The sequence below is a fragment of the Apis florea genome, unplaced genomic scaffold (assembly GCF_048593485.1).
Source record: "Apis florea isolate Af1SG1 unplaced genomic scaffold, ASM4859348v1 contig_2274_pilon, whole genome shotgun sequence".
Taxonomy (NCBI): Eukaryota; Metazoa; Arthropoda; class Insecta; order Hymenoptera; family Apidae; genus Apis; species Apis florea.
The window spans coordinates 1,119,309-1,131,878 of record NW_028256550.1 but is presented as its reverse complement, the minus strand read 5'-3'; the positions used below and the strand labels follow the sequence as shown (position 1 = coordinate 1,131,878).

The 12,570-nt window shown below is 25.5% G+C and overlaps 1 protein-coding gene across 7 annotated transcripts in view; it reads left to right on the top strand.

Annotated features, from left to right (window-relative positions):
• Window positions 1–12,570, top strand: part of LOC100869913 (uncharacterized) — a 255,212-nt gene that overhangs the window by 48,761 nt on the left and 193,881 nt on the right. For all 7 annotated transcript variants that reach the window (XR_015290692.1, XR_015290691.1, XM_086903115.1 and 4 more), the window contains exon 3: window positions 9,406–9,548. Coding sequence is in view for 5 of the 7 variants with exons in the window: in XM_086903115.1 (XP_086759241.1) it covers window positions 9,406–9,548 (143 nt within the window). In the remaining 2 variants the exon portion in view is untranslated. The remainder of the gene's footprint in view (window positions 1–9,405; window positions 9,549–12,570) is intronic.

Here is a 12,570-nt window from a genome sequence, read left to right as displayed (position 1 = left end):
TGCAAATAATAATTCTCTTTACTTTTAATTATTTTACCGATATGGCCGTGTAAATTTCTCGTGAAATTGATTGATTACCAGACATTCGATTTCTTTCGTCAAAAGAAAGTTATTAATTTTTTCCCAATAATTTCTAAAAGTTCCAATCGTTTGATGATTTAAACAATTTAAATAATATTTTTAAAATTTATCGTGTTCTCCAACAATTTAAATGAAAATCAATAATTTTGTATGTTTCAAATGTTTTAAAAATTTATGTTATAAATTGTGAATTTTAAAATTGGATTTTAATTAAAAATAATTTTATTTCCATTTTTTTTTTTGACATAAAATTTATAACATTAACTTAAAAAAATCTTAGAGAAAATAATTAATCGTACGCTCAGTATTTCAAGTTGTTCGTTGTTCAATGATCTCAATTAAAAATTCATATTTCAATCATTTTATTATTATTTTTTTTTTTTAAGATAAAACATTACGTTTTAAAAATGGAATAGAAATTTGTAAAAGATAATTTACAAAACGTAATACATTTCATCCATTTTTTTTTGTCCATTGTAACTATTTTTCACTTATAAAAGGTCTGAATACGTTTCAAATTTTTTTTTTTTTTTTGCCTAGTAAAAAGAGCAGTTAATTTGGATGGATAAAAATTATATGGTTTCGTTCGTTAGAAGGTTCGTGCAGGTGCAGTTTCCACTGGCATACGCGGAGGAGGGTATAAGTACAGGTACAAAAGGTTAGAGCTCGTTAAACCATTTGGCTTTTCTACTTTTATTTTATTTACTTATTTTTTTTTTCCCCTCCCTCTTTTTTTCAGTCTTTGTTCAAAAAACGGTGATGGGATACGTATGTTTCTGTTACGTCCTGATAAAAGAACGGCTAACAAGTTAGTGGGAAACCATAATTCTCGAGAATGAGATACCTATCCACTTCGTGTGGACTTTAAAACTTTCCTAAAGAAGCATATTTTTTGGGAACACATGCGACAGACTGTGGAACTTTCTAGCGTTATATTTATTCATTAAAAGAGAAGCAGCAGAGAGAGAGAGAGAGAGAGAGAAATTTATAGTTCTTTCTCTTGCAACTTTTGCTCGATCGTATGAAATTTGAAGAATCATATAAAAAAAGTTTGAACTTAAAGGAATGTAATACGCTGGAGTATTTTTTTAGAACTTTTTTTTAATACAATATTATATACAATATAAAATTACTTTTTTTTATATCTATTATGATCGAAGAAAATTGTATTAGAATAATATTTTGCCTGAAATTCATTAATGATAGATATTAAATTCGATTAAATTGTTTTTCTTCTTTTTCATTCACTTTCTTATGTATATCTTATGCAAACATTTAAAGCAGTTTAAATTAAGAATCATATTTTAGGAAGAAATATAAAACTAGTTGAAGTGTATACGTGTATTTCACAATGAAAAATCAAACTTGTCAAATTTCAATCAGAACTTATCACTACTTGTTAATAAAATATATTTTGACCATAAAGTTTAAAAATCTTGAGAAAAAGAAATTGATTTTCTTGGATTGTAAGAATAATATATTTACGTATATCAAACGTTCTTAATTAATCATTCTCTACATTTTATTCTATTTAAATGTAGTTCAATAGAAAAACGAATCATTTTATATCTACATATATATATATATATAAAACTTTCACTTATAAACAAATATTTGAAGGTAGAAAGAGTGAAAAGAATAATATCATTTTCAAAATTAAATAATGCAAAAGGAGTTAAGAATAATAATAATCGTAAAGAAGAATACAAATAATACGCTCGTTTAACAAAACTTTTCGCCAACAATTTTCATGATGTTCATTCGTGAATAGAATCATTTGAGCGTGCTATCGAAAATGCGACATACAGCGTTTACAGATTGATGCTAAGGCAGCGAAAACGAGATTCGAAAAGCGAATGGAGCAGGTTTTTACTCGGATAAATCGAGTTCACATCGATGAGAGAAATATCGGGGCGAATTTTCGGCCGAATCAACCGGCGGAACGATAACGCGTGAACGTGTACATAAAACGCGTTCCCCAAATTTTGCGATATTATATCGAGATTTTTCTTTCGTTAACGATCGATTCTCGTATCCAATAAACGAGGATCCTTGTAGCAAGATGACGCGTAATATTTCGCAGTTTTATTGCATCCACTTGATGAAACAGAATATATATTTACAAATTTAAATAAAATTCGATGAAGATTCAAGATTCATTTTATAAGATTTATCTTTAAAATAAAATGTTTATCGGTATTATTAAAATGCTTTAATGAATATTCGTGTAAAAAGGCCATTCTTTATTTTAAGATTGAATTTTATAAAGTCATCACAGATCTGAATGATGTTTAATGAGATATTGTATTATTCTCTCATGTAATAGTTTTTCAAGCTCCTTTAGTGAAGGCATAGTAAACCATAATGACTCGATGATATTAACGTCTGTCTGTCGATTGTGTTAGCTGAATGGAAGATGTTTTACTTCGTTTTCATGCTCCTTAAACCAAGATTGCACAATTTCAGCTGTACGAATGGGAGCATTATTATCTTGAAAAATTCCATTACTTTCAGGAAATATTGTTTGCATCATTCGGGTGAATTTGATTGTTTAAAATGTCCTGCATAGTCCTTTTGTCAGTCAGATGATCTTTCAGGGTGACAGATAACAGCAGAGAACCACGATATAAATAAAATTTCATGGCCAGAAATCTCGATTATATAATATATAAATAATAATATAATAGATAATTGTATATACATATAAGAGATGCTTTTATTATTTTATTCAACTTATACAATAAAAATTATGGATAAATGTATTATCTTTTATCTTAAATATATAATTTTTTTTATACAGATTCCTTTTATCTTTGTTAATTTTTGAAGAAATGAATTCAAATTTGTTTCTTTCGAAAAAAAAAAAAATTTAAAATAGAAAATAAATACAAAATATTTTTGTTAACAAGAAAATAATTTTTAACATCTCGAATTGTTTAAAATAGGATCAAGAAGATATCAAAATCAACTGTTTATTTTTATAAAAAAATTATGAATATTTTTAGAAATCATATATATATATATCGATCTTTAAGTCGTGTAAGCATAAGAAAATTATTTTAAATAGAAGCAAAACTGAAATAATTTACAATGAAAAAAAAAAAAAGTAACAAAAACTATAGAATTACATACTATTTTTATGAAAAGTTAAGCGAGTGTTCTTTTCAAAAATAAAAATCATCAGCATTTGATAATATGTTCAAAGTACTACTTTTCGATTCTGCCTTTCAATCATTGCCTGATTTAATATTGATTTGTACAATATCTTTATTACAGATCTCTATTTTAGTAAATACAAAAAACAATTGTTACAAATGCAAAGAAAAATTAATTGTGCATACACATCAACTATCATAGAATAGAAAATATGTTTATTATCTTCGAAATCATTTTAAAAATTTTCAAATTGAAATCGATAACGAATCTAGAAAGAATTTCGCGAATTATTTTAAAAAGCGCTTTGAAATCGTTGAATATTTAACGAGCAGATCTCCTACGTATTATATCTCCTATATATTTTAATCTGAAATTAGATTAAAGTATGGCAAACTCATTGTTCAGCTCTCTTTGATCGTGCAGAATTTTGTTGAATATTATTTTAAAATATATTTAAAATAGAAAAAAAAAAAAAAAAAAGAATCACTTCTCTGATAATATATTCTCACCTTGCAATTTCAGCGCAGCACGAAACGAATTTCCATCAGAAAAATGCACGGAAGAAAAAAGAAAAAAAAAAAGAAATTAATTGGTCGGTTTTCATTTCGTTTGGAATCGCGATGATGATTCTTGAATTTCGCGTACGCGTGCCAGTAATTTCGCGGTGGCGTGAGCGAGACGAGTTCAGCCGATTCCCCCTCGAGTTGCGATTGAAATTTGAAATTTTAATGCGGAAGTCGGCCCGCTACACTCGAACCGCCTGTTATCCGGCTGCTCGTAAACTAGTTACGTGGATCTAACACGCGAAATAATGCATCGCAATTGATCCGATAACGAGGAATTGAAAGACATCGCGATCAGATAATTTATCGTATCGTTTCTTCCCCGATTAATTATTTTTTTTTTTTTTTTTTTGTAACTTTCTTTCTTTCTTTTTTTTTTTCCAAGGATGAATTGAAAGAGATCGCGATCAGATAATTTATCGTATCGTTTCTTCCCCGATTAATTATTTTTTTTTTTTTTTTTTGTAACTTTCTTTCTTTCTTTTTTTTTTTCCAAGGATGAATTGAAAGAGATCGCGATCAGATAATTTATCGTATCGTTTCTTCCCCGATTAATTATTTTTTTTTTTTTTTTTGTAACTTTCTTTCTTTCTTTTTTTTTTTCCAAGGATGAATTGAAAGAGATCGCGATCAGATAATTTATCGTATCGTTTCTTCCCCGATTAATTATTTTTTTTGTTTTGTTTTTGTAATTTTCTTTTTTTTTTTTTTCCAAAGATGAATTGAAAGAGATCGCGATCAGATAATTTATCGTATCGTTTCTTCCCCGATTAATTATTTTTTTTTTTTTTTTTTGTAACTTTCTTTTTTTTTTTTTTCCAAAGATGAATTGACAGACATCACAGATAATTTATCGTATCGTTTTTTCCCCGATTAATTATTTTTTTTTTTTTTTTTTGTAACTTTCTTTCTTTCTTTTTTTTTTTCCAAGGATGAATTGAAAGAGATCGCGATCAGATAATTTATCGTATCGTTTCTTCCCCGATTAATTATTTTTTTTTTTTTGTTTTTGTAATTTTCTTTTTTTTTTTTTCCAAAGATGAATTGAAAGAGATCGCGATCAGATAATTTATCGTATCGTTTCTTCCCCGATTAATTATTTTTTTTTTTTGTTTTTGTAATTTTCTTTTTTTTTTTTTTTCCAAAGATGAATTGACAGACATCACAGATAATTTATCGTATCGTTTTTTCCCCGATTAATTATTTTTTTTTTTTCTTTCTTTCTTTTTTTTTTTTCCAAGGATGAATTGAAAGACATCGTGATCATATCGTTTAATTAATTATTTTTTTTTGTTTTTGTAATTTTCTTTTTTTTTTCCTTTTTCTTTTTTCCACCAAAGATGTGGTCTTATTTAATTATTTCTAATGGATGTTTGTTGAATACATTACATTTGTGCAAAAGCATTTTAATAATTTTTTCATTATGCTCCGTTAAATTTATAGTATTCTTTATGGTATTGTTTCTAGTTTTTTTTTTAGTAAAAAAATGATTAATTATATAGGAATGTTACCTCATTTTTTAAATATGTAGAAATCAATATTTTGAATAATTTATTCAATAGCTGCAACCTTTGCTTGGTCTTAATTTTTCGAGATATTGTAGCAAAAAAAAAAAAATTGCTATTGTTACATGGAATTTTGCTAATATATGTATATACGAAAATATAATTTATCTTTTATATTTGTTAATATATATTTTGATAAATATCAACTTAACAAACTGTTACTTGTATATAAAAAAAAATACGAATTTAATATTAATAAAATAATCAAAGAAACTAGCTAACTTGAAAATAAATATGATATAAATTTTAATTTAAAAGTATGAATATTTTTTTTTTTTGATATTAATTTATATTGTCGAATCAACTTCATTATCGATATTAATTTTAAAATTAAATATATTACATTACATTAATATTCATAATCTCAACAAAAAAGAAAATGCCCCTATAAAATGCTTCTATAATTCTAAAATCAAAATAAATAAACTTTCAGAAAAATTATGACTTCAAAGAGAATTCTCATATGAAAGTTTTCGAATGTTTTTTTATCAACATCATCAGTAATTTACAAATTCTTTCACATTCGAACAGAAAAGTATTCCAATTTAGAATACTCGTCGAGCAGCAGTACCATTAAAAATGCCGCTCGAAGTGAATAAAATACTCGAGAATGAAGTAATTTAATATAGTGACTGAAGAATTAGTAGAAGAGAGAAAAATGATTTTTTTCTTTTATTCAATTTGATATCGTGATTATAGGAGGACAACAAATCATATTATAGAAAATATTACGTATAAAATATATTGTAAAAAATACGAATAGACAAAACTTGCATAATAAAATCAGATCAAATCATACTCATTATTCTCTGCAAATGTAACGAGTCCATTGTTCGAATTAATAGAAAATAATTCGAAAACAACACGAAGTAATATTCTTTCCTGGTCTGTCATAAATCTAGTGAGTTTTTCACGAAATTCAAATTAAAATATCTTCTAATCAAACGTCAGTTCCTTCCTATTGTGAAATTAAATTAATACTTTTTTAGGGAACGATAATACTATATCGATTAATATATTACCCTTTCAAAAATTTCAGAATAATTTTATTTATCAGAAAGGTTCAAATGTTACGTAACATATTTTCATTCTACTCAGTTTTTTAATAACAATGCATTGCAATAGTGTATATACACTTTAATTATTTTTGTCAATTTCGAGCGAGCCGATATTTTCAATAGCATCTGAATTTTGCATCGTAATAATAAAGCCCCAGCTTCACACTTCGATACTTGTTCGCAACTTTTTGCTCGAAAATTCAATAAATCTCATTTCATAAATATTCATTCGATTATTTCGAACGTCGATTTGAATTTATGATAAAACAAAATTCCCCAACAGGATAGTAAGCGCCATCTGAAAAATTGAGTTTTCACAATGTTTTCAAACGTTGGCAAAAATGTAGTGTATTGCGAGCAATAAGAATTAGATTAAACTAGATTACGTCTAAGCGCGAGAGTAAGGTGAAAATTTCATTTTTATTTTCGAATAAGATTTCATTGAAAAAAAAAAAAAAAAAAAGAAAAAGATTCAAAATTATAATGAGATATAAAATTCATGAGACCAGAGTTTTGTGAAGATCAATAATATCGATGTGATATTTGGAAAAAGTAAATGTAATATCCACAATTTATTTTAATATACGAGAAAAGATTAACGATTCTTTATTTTTTACATGTATAAATTCGAGTGCTCATTCTCGATGCTTAAAAGAGCATTGATTTCATTCTTTATAGTTACTCCATTTAACCCATTTCCCAAGTGCATTGAACGATAATTTTAAATTCGGCAACTATCGACTCGTGTACTCGTAACCTGACTACGTTTTTCTTTAATTCCCCCTGACCCGTGAAATTGAAATTGAAATCTGAAATTTAAATGTGCCATCCCAATAAAACCGGAAGGTGATATTCGACGAGTGTCGAGAAAGGTTAAAGGAAATAAAAGGGAAACTGTCGGAATCGCTCCAATAAGCAACAGCAAGATAATTGCTCCGCTGACGGAGTAAAGACGTTCCGATTTCCCTTATTGAAATTCTTTCTTTTTTTCTCTCCTCTCTCTCTCTCTCTCTCTCTCTCTCTCTCTCTCTCTCTCCTTCTTCTTTCTTCATTGTTCCCAGTGTCGTTAATAATGGAATTGTCACGTTGTGATTTCTCCAGTAAGTCGTTTTGAATTATTTCTCGTAATTATTCGTAATACTTTAAATGTTCGAAAAATTTCCATTATTATTTTTCGAAAATAGATACGTGCCGTTTCTGTTAATTTCGTTTTTTAATTTTAACAACATTCTATGATACATGTATGTACATATACGTACAAAAGTATTTCTTGATTAAATATAACTGAACTATCAATAAATGATTATTCTGTATTTTTTGTTTTATTTAAAAATTAAAAATATGAAGAATTTTTCACTTTTCTCAAAAGAAAAAAAGAAGTAAGCAATAGAATCTTATTTTATATTTTTTGCTTATCTTCACTCATTCAGAGTAATTATTCCTATTAAGAAGGTCAAATTCAAGCTTTTTAGCGTTTATTTAATCAACTTAGATAGTTGGTTTGCACTAGTTTTAGAAAATTTTGGCTCGAGAACGAAGTCTTGAATTAAAAAATTTTTTTCGATTTATTTTTTCCTAGCATCATCCTCTATAATTGTATATGTATTTAATTTGAATATATCATATGTACATGAATATGTGTAGAATCTATTGTCTATTGTTAAATTATTTAGTTTACTAAATTTATTTAACGATTTTATTATCTATTGCAATCAATTTTTTGAAAATAAACACACGTATCATATCAAGAAGGATATAAAGTTTCCTTCAATTTACTTTCCTTTAACTTATTGTATATATGTCTCTTTTCCATTATCTTAGACTTTTCTATTATCTCGGTAAATTGTTATTTGCGATATACTTTATAAATATTGTTTAAAAACATCAAGTTTAAATATAATATAAATCTCTTGTATTTTTTAAAATGTGTTTGATTATTTTGTTTCGAATTGTTTTCTTATTCAAGTAAGTTACAGAGATATTAAGTTTATATCTTAATCTATGTTCGAAATTTCTGTTCCGTGAAAAGACACGAATATGCAATTTAAAGTTTACAACAAGTTGACGTACAATATTCTGTTTCAATGAGAAGTAAAGCCGATAATGTTGATCGTTATTAAAGAATCCTTTTTTTTTTTTTTTTTTTTTTTAGCCTTTCCTTTAAGATTTTTCTTTAATTAAGAATAAGAAAAAGTACTTTCCGTATTAAGAAAATCCTCTTAGAATCTTATGCTCTCATCTTATTAAATAAGTTTTATTTTTGCACCGCATCTTAAATTTATGAAAAGCGACCTCTGAAACATAATTAACTTAATTTTTTATTCAATTTTTCCAAAACTTTATATAGTTTAAGAAGATTTAAGAAAAAAAGATCTATTATTGTAAAGATAATTAAAACTATAACGATAATTTTTTAATATTCAACCATTCATTCGTTCAAACAAATGAATTTCAATAAAAAACGAAACATTCCTATATAAAATAAAATAGTTTAATAATAATATAAACTAATATATTTTTAATATTTAAATATATCTAATTGTTAATACAATTAATCACATTTATTGCTAAATCTTAATAAATCCACAAATTTCTCCACAAATAATCCATAAAAAAATTTTTCGAATTATCTCCTTAAATTGAATATTAATTCGAAACTCGAACGACACAAGCAATATTCCTCGTAGCAATATTTGTTTATAATCAGTCCTCGTTGAAACTTCGAAAGTTACGAATGAACGAGTCACTCTTTCACCTTACAGATCTGTTTCGCTACGAAACGAAATAAAATTGTATCAAATTGAGATATTCTTATTGATTAATCGTGCTCGTTATTCGTGATAATATATCATTGCAAAATTTGTTGAAATTTTTTCGATATATCGCATATTTAAATATTTCCGTTTTAAAACATCTGCACTATTCCATATCCATTATATTTTGTTATTATATTTATTTTTTTGTTCTGTTTGTTTGTTGCAGAGATTTCGAGGCTGGCATGAAGTGCATCCAGACGTACACGTTCGACTGCATGGAAGAGAAACAAAGGGAGCACTTCAACTCGTTATACGTGGGCACCAACAAGGTAGTCATGGAGCTGTGTCAAGATGGCCCTTATCAAGACGGTAAGTTGTATAACTACGTTATACTTGTCGTTATCCCATACCGATGCAATTATGGTTTCTAGACGATTTTAGAGAGCGAATCGGATGTGATTTTACGTGATGTTTACGAATTTTATAAGATTCTAAGTTTTTTTTTCTTTTTTTTATCTTAATAAAATATAAGATGATATAAATGATATATCTTCGGTTTCAATTATATGTGTATATCTACGAAAGTTAATCGTTTTTCAAGTCAATCGTACGATTATGTTTATACATTTGTGTAACAATGTGTAATTCACATTGAAAAATTGAGTTTTCTTTTAATTTTTTTATTTATCTAATATAACTAAATAAAATTATTTCCTTTATTCTAAATTTTGAATTTTCATTCGTTTAAAAAGCTTTTTTACTTGAAAATTTTGATAACTTTTATATTTCGAAGAATTTATCTCTTCCCTTCGGATTCAAATTATCCAGATTCGATTTTATTTAAATAAACTGGAATTATTAGTTAAACTAAATAGAAATTTATAATTAATATGTTGATTATTCAGATTAGTGAAAATATATGCGTGAAATTTAAATTGAAATTTCAAGTTTTTACACGTATTTCCAATATTTAAGCATTGAATATTTTTATCATCTTGGTGCACAAAGTGTTGTTCCGTTGGAGGAATTTATACATGAAGATAAAATTTATAATAAATAAATATATAAACAAAAATATAAAAAAAATTCATATAAACATGTTTTTTGACTTTGTTTTCGAGTTACAACGAATTTTATTTATTAATACATTTTCTTGTGCATTTAATAAGCAAGCTTGAAGAAGTTTTTATTCTTTACATTTTTCTATTCATTTTCAACTTCTCAATGGGCATTCTGCGAATGAATGAATACGAAGAATATCTGATGCAGTAGAATTTCACTTGTCGGAGAACAAACAACATGTTCATATAATAAAAATTACCAAGTTGTTCACGATAAAAATACGATAAAAATGTCCACCAATTATAATTTTTCGTCCTATTGATAGAAGTTCACGTTCACATAAAAGGATTTCACATCAAATATTATATAAATTTAAAAACATAATTTTCTTTGCCGAATGAATGAATTTTATATTTATTTTGTATATTTCTAATTGTACTGTAAAGAATATACATAAAGATATTCATAAGTGGAATGATTCTCAGTTCATAATTCAAAATAATTGTGTAAGATCTCGTTCACATTGAATTAAGTTCCATTCCATTTACAAATAATAGAATTAATTCAACTATTTCTATTTTTTGACAAAATTATTCTATTAATTGTTCTAAAATTGTTTCTAAAATTATTCTACTATTTAAATTTCATTATATTGAAAATAAGGTAGATTAAACAGGGCTATATATATAAGGCACTTATTGAAATAATTCTTTGATGTGATAGATTCAATATAAAATTTGTAATATATTATGATTAATACATAATAAAGTTTTACTTAGAAGTGAAGAATTTACTTAGAAGTGAGAAATTGCCAAAATTTTACGTTTATTTTGATTTTGATTTGAGTTTGATATTTGATATTATTTTAAAAAAAAATATTAGTTTTTTTATTGTGTGTGTATGTATATATGTATGTATCTTGTTTCTTGTTTTATATTATGTTTTTTGCTTTCCAGACAAAAATGCTGTACACATTTTGTAATCTTACAATATCGTAAACATAATTTTATTTTTTCTTTTTTATTCATCTAAATTCATTAAATAAGTTTGATAAAATCCAATAAATTGCGTAGAAACGAACTTTTAAAGGGTTTTAATATAAAATTTTGATACAAAAAGTTTTATTTTATGAATGAAATTTGTAAAAATTTCTATGTAAATTTCATTGACAGAACATTTTGTAATACAGAATGAAAAGCTAAGAAATTAGAAAAAAAGAAAAGGTTGCCGTAATTTATGAAATTCATAAAACCAGTTCTTAATGCCTCAGTCCGCATATTACAGAAAGGATTAGAGAACTAAATTAATTAGGTTTTTAACTATATTTCTAGAAAGTAATTTTTCTCTTCTTTCAAAAGAGTGAATTTACGTTCTTAAAGTTGACTCTGAAAATTGGTATTTGTAAAAGTTCATTAGAAAAGAAAAAGAAAAAAAAAGAAAATATTCCTTAATTTAATATTAACAATTATATATAATTATATATTTTTAAAATAGTTTCAATAAATCAAACGTAATATGAAATTCATTAAAAACATTGTTAACTTTTAAGAATTAATTTTATAAAAAGAATTCCATGTCATTGATTTCAATGGTTTTCGAATAAATCTTATAGAAATCGATATTTCGAATAACTTTGTCTTACACATGTATGTATATAATATATGCTTAACTATTTCGATATATGGAACTTCATGTAATATGCGCATCAATATATAACTGTCACTTATCAATTGTTTATAAACAGATAAAACTGCCACTCAAAATGTATAACAAATGAACCGATATCATTATACTTAAATTTATCTCTAAAGAGCTTGGAATCTTTTGGAAAATTTTTCGAAAATAAAACGACGTATAGGTGATTGAAATGCTTGGATAAAAATTGTTGTTGTATTCAATGATTTGTATGTTATATAAATAAATATTTTAAACGATTTCCTTTTTTCCATACATATAATCGTTACACGTATTTAGATAATAGATATTGTCTAACTGAACACAAGAAGATTACATACAATTACTTCGAAATATATTTAAAACAAAACTTTTGTCGACGAACTCGTGATTTTTTTTTTATTTTAAATTAGTCGTGAAAATAATACACATAGTATTAATAATTGGTAATTGATAATTTTTCTAATTGGAAGGAAAAGTTTCGGAAAAAATTTTAGTTATTGTGAATTCGTAAAGAGAAATGAATTATTATTTTTTTAAAATAATATTCTCTTTCTAATATTTGTATAATCTTATCATGTTCAAATGTTTTCATCATTGTGTTATCAAAGTTATTTTCTTTAAAAAATTTAAGTTATTTTTCTACATACATATT